We start from the raw sequence: 9,096 nt of genomic DNA, 5'->3' as shown, positions 1-9,096 counted from the left end.
TCACACAACATTGCATCTATATAAGATCACTTGCAAATAAGTGCCAAACAGTTCATTTAGGGTTGATTAATAACTAACCGACTATTAGAGTTTGTTTTAATACAACAGAACAAAAAGATGAAAAGGCCAGAGGGCTCACTAATATAAACATAAAATGCCATAAAACAATAAGCTTCCTTGTTGGTGGAGACGGTAAAAAATACATAGATAAAGGTTATTGTAGCACTCCTTATTTGCGAGAAATAGGATCTTTTCCATCTCACATGATGCAACCAAGAACATGCTGATTTTGCCTTCTCACAGCAGGTAAATGCTGTCATTGTGCATACGAGTATGCCTTTGGATGATTCCCCTAGACTGTATAAGCTTGCTGAATTGTGCCTATGTCAAGGTTCTTCAATCTAACCACTGATTCAACATGACCTTTCAGTGTGTGGAGTTCTCTCAACCTGGAAGGAGGCAGAAAATAAAAACAAACCAGCATATTATGGTTAAGCGTTATGGCTGAGATAAAGAAGACAACCAGCGACAAGCACAAGGAACATCCCAGTTCTGCAAGGCAAGGAAATGGAATTTGTCTAAACTTGTCTAGAAGTAGAATACTTCATGTGCACACATAGGATAATAGATACATCAAATGACTGGAACTCAGGAAACGTTTCGCAGTTAAATCTTCAATTAGGAGGAGACAACATAAAATGAGGTCCCCAGTCCACTTATATGGTTCCAGCAATAAATCAACGATACCATACTAAGAAACTCAACCAATAAACAGAAGAATATAGCAAGATAAACAAGCTGATCTGAAGAATCGCTTACCTAGCAATTTCAGCTCTCCTTTTGGCTTCCTCGGCCATTTGATTGAGCTCTGTGAAATGGGTTCGCTCAGTAAACATCTTGGTATCAGGAGCCTGCAAACCATGCAATGTCCTCTGTGCATGTGCCCATTGAAGCTCACGTTGTTCTCTTCCAAAATCTTTTTGCCTTGTGAACGCAATCTACATCAAAAAGAGATCCATCAGAAGACACAATATTATGAAGAAGATGATAACAACAATGGAGGGGGTATAAAAGGTAAAATATCCAACAAATCATAGGGATACATACCCTCTGCTCAATAACAAGATCCCAGGCCCTGCCACTCAAAGCATAGCGAATGAAGAACTTGATGAAATCAAGTGGGATATAGAAGATTATGTTATAGAGCCAGATCACACCAGCCCAACCCCATCCAATCCCTTCAATTGCAGCAAAGCTCCAATTCGCATAGACCGCAATAAGTGTAGCAATCTATTTACAATAAAATGGAATGATCAGTTTTCCCCCCTTACCAGAAAGATCGGCAATTCAAACATACAGACAATTGACTCACCAACTGAGCTACCACAAAAGCCACCACTAGTAGTAAACCTGGACGCTCAATGTAAGACCAACTTCTAGATCGTGTTACAAATATTAAGGCCTGACTTATAATGCTCACTTGCAAATACACAGCTGAGGCAAGCTTTCTGTAGTCATCATGAGCCGTTTTCTCAAGAGTCGGCACCCCAAATGTGCGCTGGCAAGTTAACACAAGTCAATCAACTCTGTCATTCATCACAAGTTCACGACCAATGGTAGATAAGTAGCAAGAACAACAAAATAAACAGCCAAAAATAATCATTATCACCATCACCAGACCTTCTAACATATTTCAGTCAACACCAAATAAACCTCCTACGTTTTGTAGCACAAACAGGACAGGTTGGGTTGCCAACTTCATAACATTATATGCTAGAGGGAATTTATTAAATGGTTTACAAACAATTAAATTTATAGTTCAAATTAAAGCAAATCTTCCATAAGGCAGGTAATCATACTGGAAAGAAGTCTGTTTTGTATGCAGCCCAAAAGAATATAACCGTCATCACTGCCAAGTAACTACCAAGAACAATTCCAGTAGTAAAAATTTCCGCCAGCTTCCAGCTGTCTGGTAGAGGTGATGGTTTGACCCTGTCCTTCGATATTGTCATAATGGTACCTGAAATTTGATGAAACTAGTCAGTTGACGTGAAGAGTCTCAGTAGGTTGATACCAGTACAAAACAACAAAAAGAGAAAATATAAGCAACAATCAAGGTTTATGAATGCTTGCAGAAAATATTGCATTTGATAAAACCTAGAGCAACTTGGAATGGACATAAATGAACAACTGGCTGAGAGAGAAGGGAGGGGGGGGGGGGGGGGGGACTAAGATGAAAACAAGATCAGTGTTTTATGAAGTATGCAACTTGTCAAGTTTTTTAATGTGTAATACAAAGCTACTTAGCATTTTTAACACTTTTCATTGAAAATCTTCCATTAAGTTGTTTATAAAAATAATTTATCGAATGCATTGAAAAATTAAACCATTAAAATTAAATTTTCAATGGTTTATCAAACACAATAACTACAACAAAGAGAAGTTTCAGTTAGAATTAAAGAACAGACCATCATTGAGGATCGCAATGATAAGCACCATGAATGGCGGAAAGTCAAATTTCCAGATGAGGGCCAGCAGCATGAATCCCAACTGTGACATCAAGCAAGCATACAGTAATTTAGACATATAATAGTATCCATCTCAACACCCTTAACCTCAAAGAGAAAAACAAGAGAAGGGAGAAATGAAACAATTAGAAAGAAACAAAAAAATTCCTACTTACCACAATACGGATTGTGATAGAAACTGCATAAATCTGCCCAGGAAAAAGACAAACATAAGCACATTCACAAGAAGTAACCACTTCCAGTGATAAAGAACTGGCAGATTACATGACAAATTTGTGATATCACTGCCAAGGCTATCACTAGGTGACAATAACATTTATAAGATCAAACTGAGAAAATTCAGCACATATCAGGGTCTGAAAACTTACAGTGTAATTTTTCATCCTTTGGAAAATGGCACGACTGGTCAAGACGGCACTGATGATGACACTAAGTCCGGGTTCTGTAAGGACAATGTCAGAAGCACTACGTGCTGCATCAGTTGCATCAGCGACAGCTATACCAATGTCAGCCTTCTTAAGAGCTGGAGCATCATTAACTCCATCACCAGTCATGCCACAGATGTGTTTCCTGGCTTGCAAGCGTTTTACTATTTCATATTTGTGTTCTGCGCCAACACACCAGTTAGGGAAATCAAAGAAACCAAAGAACACTAAGAACAAACTTAGAGAATGCGGGAAACAATTTATAATGTCATCAAGCAAACATCAAATGTCAAACAATAAATACCTGGGAAAACACCAGCAAAGCCATCAGCTTTTTCTATTAGTTCATCAACTGGCAAGGCTGCTATAGATTCATCTTTGTCCTGTCCCAACAAAGCAGATGAAGGATACATGTTGGTCCCCATGCCCAAACGGCGCCCAGTCTCCTTTCCTATTGCCAGTTGATCTCCTGAGAGAAGGGGAAATCACAAGGCTCAACATCACGAGTACTAAGAAAAAATTCAATATACCTTAGAATAAGAGTCCAAAAAGCTTAAAACACTAAAGAACAACAATATAATCCCAAGAGAGGAGAATGCAGAACATTATACTTGAGTAAATAACAACAGTAAGATAAGTCTAAAAGCAGCATATGAAATCCCCAAATATAGTTTAAGAACCCACTTTCAAAGTGTACAGTAACTATTTTCCCACATTATCTGCAAGAGTATAACTAATATCTGAAGAAAAAAGCACTCCAGAAGTTTGCTAATGCGTAATTGAAATTAATAGGCCACTGACATAGTAGACAACTATAAATATAAGCATCACTTCCAAGGAATTACCGCTTCATTGCACAAAATCAAAGCCCATCCCACCATTCATATAAATGGCATGGTATATCAATATTCTAAAGTATCTATGACATATTGGCCTCTAAACAAGTTGTAAACACTAAGTAACTATCTAAATCATTCTATCATTCCAACATGTACAATTACAACAGATACTAACCCAATTACATCAATAGGGAGGTTTGCCCCAACTGTTGCACCATATCTGGTATGTAAATGAGACCAAGATGTGAGCTTCAAGTTTGGACCTCAGCCAGAAAAGTTATGAAGAAAGCTAGGGCACATTTAGGCTTAGAAAATGTTTTCTTTTTCATTTTCCATTTCCATTTATACTTTAAATATGATAAGTACAATAAGATAAATAATTGGGAAAACTATAAAACAAAGGGATTCCAACTTAATTAAAAACTTGGAAAACCATTTTTAGTAGTTTTCCAATTTTATAGAAATTTGGAAAACAAGGGTTTCTAAATTTAATTGTTACCGTTATCCATTGATCACCTAAATGTAAAAATTCAGATGGAAAATGGAAAACATTTACTAAACTAAATAGGCAATTAACTTTTTCACTGGCAGCAGTAGTTGCCAGTCAATAACCATATTGGAAGTTCAAGCTTGTGCTCAACTGCAATAAGAAACCCACCTGTAATCATTTTGACGTTTACGCCAAGGTTCAAAGCCCTCCTAATTGTCTCTGCACTGTCATGCCGAGGGGGATCAAAGAGAGGCATGAGACCAATGAACTGCCATGGGCCACCAGAACTCTCTTTCCTTCCATCTGGAACTTCCTGCAGTAAATGACAGGAATGCCACATTTTGAATTCGATTACAAAAGACTCAAAGAGAGACAGCAGCTTAGCTCTAGACACATAATGCTACAGGAGTAATTGAAACAGACAATAACAGTAACCTGATATGCCACTGCAAGAGATCGTAAACCTCGCTCTGCAAACTTATCAATGACTGCGTGAACTCTTCGCTCAATATCTGACCTATTGTATGCAAGATTTAAGATCTAGAAAGCATTTTGCAAACAAGTATTAGAATGATATCCTGATTAAAAACAAAAAAAAGGACAGGTATAGGAATAAAAGTGGTAAGAACAAGCTACCTGCTCAGGTGCACCTTTACTGACTCTCTGCATTTTACTATCACTGTCAATATAGGTTAGAGCTGTTCTCTTATCTGTAGGATTGAATGGAAGGAAGTGTACTTCTTGAATGCCAGCACGTGCCTGTCAGAACCAAAAAGATGATAAAAAAAAACTGTGCAGGAAAAGATATTTAGGGGAAAATTAATAACCCAATGGATGGCTCATAAGAACAACAGAAGATTGGACTAATTTACCTCCTTTGGATCAGCCAGCATCCCAACTATCGCAGAATCTATTGCATCTTGGTTCTCTGTTCTAGAGGCTCGGGCAGCCATTAGAACTACAGTGTCTGCATCTACTCCTTTGGCAAAGACCTGAGACATCAATTCAGACACAATTACAAACAAGAAGCTACCTTCTGCACAAGGAGGAAACATGCTGAAACCAATAAATAAAATCATCTGCCAGCAGACCTCAATAAGATTTTTGTCAACGGTAAGTTTGTTCAGTGTCAGAGTTCCGGTCTTATCGCTGCAAAGGACATCCATGCCTGCCATCTCTTCAATTGCAGTCATTCTCTTTGTGATAGCCCCCTGTAGCAATTAGAAACAAACCCTTAATGAATACAAATACCTTGCACTATGGCCCATTGAAAATTTTCCAAGGAGTCCAACCAACCTGCTGAGATAGCCTATGAGAACCAATAGCCATAGTAACTGACAAAACTGTAGGCATGGCAATCGGGATTCCACCAATGAGAAGAACAAGAAGATTGTCAATTCCAGGACGGTACTGCCGGTCTTGAATTGGATACATGACAATTATTTCTATTATCATCCCTACTGCAATAGAGCATATGCAGAAATTTCCTATTGCCGTCAAGACCTGAAAGATATCAAAAGAAGTAATTAATATCATAGCCAAAAGAAAAAAAGTTCCGATATGGTATAAAAAATATAATGAATTAATCTACTTACCTTTTGGAAATGGCCAACTTGGTTAGTAGTATCAACAAGGTGAGCAGCCTTCCCAAAGAAAGTATGGACACCAGTAGCAATAACCACTGCTTCAATCTCTCCTTGTTTGCAAGTAGAACCAGAGTAAATACCATCACCAGGTCCTTTTGTTACAGGGAGGGACTCTCCAGTTAGTGCAGACTGCAAATACCACAAAGACGTAAAAACAACTAAGATTTCAATAAATCAACATGAATACAGTAAACCAAGCATCTGTTATACTAGACCTACCTGATCAATCTTAAGTGGATCACCCTCAAGCAATCGGGCATCAGCAGGAATAATATCACCTAGTTTGATACTTATTATGTCCCCAGGCACCAAAATAGCAGCTTCCTGCTCGCTCCACCTTCCATCTCGAAGAACCTTTAATTAAGTTGATTAGTGATTACGACAAAGAAGAAATACTCAAACAAATCATATGGAAATTACATTATATAGCATATAACAGATATAAAGCTCAGCTAAAAGAGCTTTAAATTACAAACTCATAACAAGGAACTGGAACAATACCTTTGCTTTAGGAGCAAGACGAGCCATGAGAGCAGCCGCTGCATTACCAGCATTGTTTTCCTCAATAAAACTGATGGTAGAGTTGATGATAAGCAGAGTAATGATACCAACAAAGTCTTGCCAATCTGGCGGCTTGCCCTGCAAGAGATAGAAGATAAAATTCATTAAAAAGCCTAAAAAGACAAAGATTTCCTAATGGAATTTGATATAAGAACCCATTAAAAGAAGCACTCACTCCTCCATTTGCAAGAGCAATGGCCATGATAGCAGCAACTTCCATAACCCATGACAGAGGATTCCACATAAAACCCAAAAATTTCAAGAATTTGCTCTCCTGAATAAAACAATCAAGTGGATAAATTGTTAGATAGTAAAGAGGCCTAAATCAGAATTTGAGAAAACTAGAGCAAAAAAATGAATTGTAAAGATAATAGAGTGCCTTTTTCTCTTCAAGCTTGTTGTGTCCAAAAATGGCCAGCCTTTCCTCAGCAGCGTCAGTAGTAAGACCTTCTCTGCTACATCTCAGATTCTCCAAAACTTCTTCAATGGGTATATTTTCCTGCTCACAACAGATAATAGCTCACCAAAAACAAAGCAAATTCAAATAAACATGAAACATAACGTAAGTCTTCAAACAAAATGCTTCAAAGGTTGCTCAGATCTGTTTACCAAATCCACAGTTTCCTTCAACACAGCCTCCAAGACTTCATTTTTGTCCCCCATCTTTCTTCCTCTAAAGCTCAAAACTCCTAGAAACAAAAACTTTAAGTTGCTGGAAAAAAAAAACCAAAAATAGAAAAAACCATTACACAACCACCAAAGAAAAACAACTACCAAAACTGGAAGAAACCTTAAACAAATATATGAAACAAGTTATACCCAGTTTCAAAGAGTTAATCTTGAATTTAGATTGTTGTTCAGGAACAAAAATGAGAACAACCCAACAACTTCAAATCTACAACAAACAAAAAAAAAAAAAACAAAACAAAACAAAAGCCCAAACACAGAAGAAGAACCGCATGCAGAGCAGTGGCACTGTTATATTTATGTCCAGTAACCGTCACTTCTCGTTTTTATTCTTGCTTTTCTTTATTTTTCATTTTTACTTTCTAGTAAAAATTCAAAACCACCCACTCTGCTTCTCTCGTGTTGTACCAGGGGCTGTGCTGCTGGGATGTTGTACCCTAAGGGTTTTTCTAGAATTTCAGATTTTTCAAGGGATTGGTTGGGAATTTCAGGCTATCAGCTTTTATAACTGACAAGAAGATGATATTGATACCAACCAAAATGCCTATAAATAATAAAACGCACATGCACACTCGACCTACCCTCTTCTTTTTTTTATTGAAATTATTAATTAAATTAAAAAATAAATTTATTTTTTTTAAAATAAGTTAGTCTGTTTATATTTGATATATTATTTATGTATAAATTTATATATTATTAATGAATTAAATAATGTTATTTTACTAATAAATAAATTAAATGATATCACTTTATTCATAAGTAAATTTTTAAAAAAATATTAATTTTTTATATATTTATTTTAAAAATTTATATTTTCTAATTAATGAAATAATATCATATAATTTATTAATAATATATAAAATTTATATATTGATAATGTATTAAATATATATTTATTTTTTTAACTGTACTGCATTATTGTAATTTGTTTTGGGTTTTGCATCTTCATGTTAAAAAAATTGAGACGGCCATGCAATTGTTTACTAACAAATAGGAGTTAATGTTCAAAGGATGCAAATTCAAAAGAGTTTTTATATATAATATATTTTTCAATAAAATAACTATAAGAATAGAGAGAGTTGAAGAGAATAATAAAATTTTCAAAAAAAAAAATCTCCTTTTTCAAATGCATGATTTATTCATCTTCAATTCCTCTTTATTATTATATAGATTAATCAACAATCATTTTACTTTAAAAAATATTGACACCAAATTCCTATACTTGAAAAAGAAAATCTTCATGCATATTAATTATTCTAAAGCTATATTTTTATTAAAAAAAAGTTATGATTTTAGAATAAAAAAATAAATATTATAAATATTGAGATTCGAATTTTATATATGTTAAATATAATCTTTTAAAAATAACTCTATAAATCAATTAAATTGAACTTTCATTCATTCTAAGCTAATTTAATAGTACTTACCTAAATACCAAAGTAGTAGAATTAATCATAAATGAAGTTCTAAGTATGCACAAATGTTATGAATGTCAACAAAAAATGGGGTTTTCTAAATGAGAACTCAAAAAATTGAAGAGGCCGAGAAAATCCAACAAGTAGTTAAATTTCATTAAGATCTATAATAGCAAGACCACTTATTGCACATTCTTCTACTAGAAATTCAAGTGTAATAGTGAATAAATTTGTGTTATGATATTTATTAGCGATATCTCAATGACAATAATCACCTTATTTGTTATTTAACTAAAAAAATAAATTCCAAATTTAAATTCCAAATTCTATTCAGTTGAATTATATAAATTTTTTATAAAAAAAATTGAAATTTGGAGCTTAAATTAAGAAGTTTGACTTTAAAAAAATCATATCTGAACCAATAAATATGAGTGACGCCAAAGCAAAGGGGCAGTTGAAGAGGTATCCCCAAAATGAACATGTTTTAAGAAACACGTTTATCATA

The 9,096-nt window shown here is 34.9% G+C and overlaps 1 protein-coding gene across 3 annotated transcripts; it reads right to left on the bottom strand.

Moving 5' to 3' along the window:
* Positions 1-7,475, bottom strand: LOC111283408 (ATPase 11, plasma membrane-type). Of its 3 annotated transcripts, none has more exons than XM_022871942.2 (22): positions 7,309-7,475; positions 7,099-7,201; positions 6,869-6,988; positions 6,665-6,763; positions 6,430-6,567; positions 6,148-6,282; positions 5,878-6,057; positions 5,579-5,785; positions 5,374-5,493; positions 5,155-5,274; positions 4,919-5,041; positions 4,718-4,822; positions 4,451-4,595; positions 3,258-3,422; positions 2,897-3,135; positions 2,684-2,716; positions 2,469-2,550; positions 1,860-2,020; positions 1,373-1,558; positions 1,108-1,290; positions 820-998; positions 1-449 (listed from the first exon to the last, which is right to left on the bottom strand). In XM_022871942.2, the coding sequence occupies exons 2-22, from the start codon at positions 7,150-7,152 to the stop codon at positions 353-355; spliced, it is 2,871 nt and encodes a 956-aa protein (XP_022727677.2). In that variant the 5' UTR covers positions 7,153-7,201; positions 7,309-7,475; the 3' UTR covers positions 1-352. The 3 variants fall into 3 exon arrangements, with proteins under 3 accessions (XP_022727677.2, XP_089602737.1, XP_089602738.1); XM_089746611.1 differs by having other exon boundaries at positions 7,099-7,178; XM_089746612.1 differs by having other exon boundaries at positions 7,099-7,178; positions 7,264-7,395.
* Positions 7,476-9,096: the final 1,621 nt, after the last annotated feature.

This window comes from Durio zibethinus, chromosome 17 (genome assembly GCF_047325235.1).
Source record: "Durio zibethinus cultivar Kanyao isolate XHJ-2024 chromosome 17, ASM4732523v1, whole genome shotgun sequence".
Taxonomy (NCBI): domain Eukaryota; kingdom Viridiplantae; phylum Streptophyta; class Magnoliopsida; order Malvales; family Malvaceae; genus Durio; species Durio zibethinus.
This window is presented reverse-complemented; position numbering and strand designations above follow the sequence as displayed.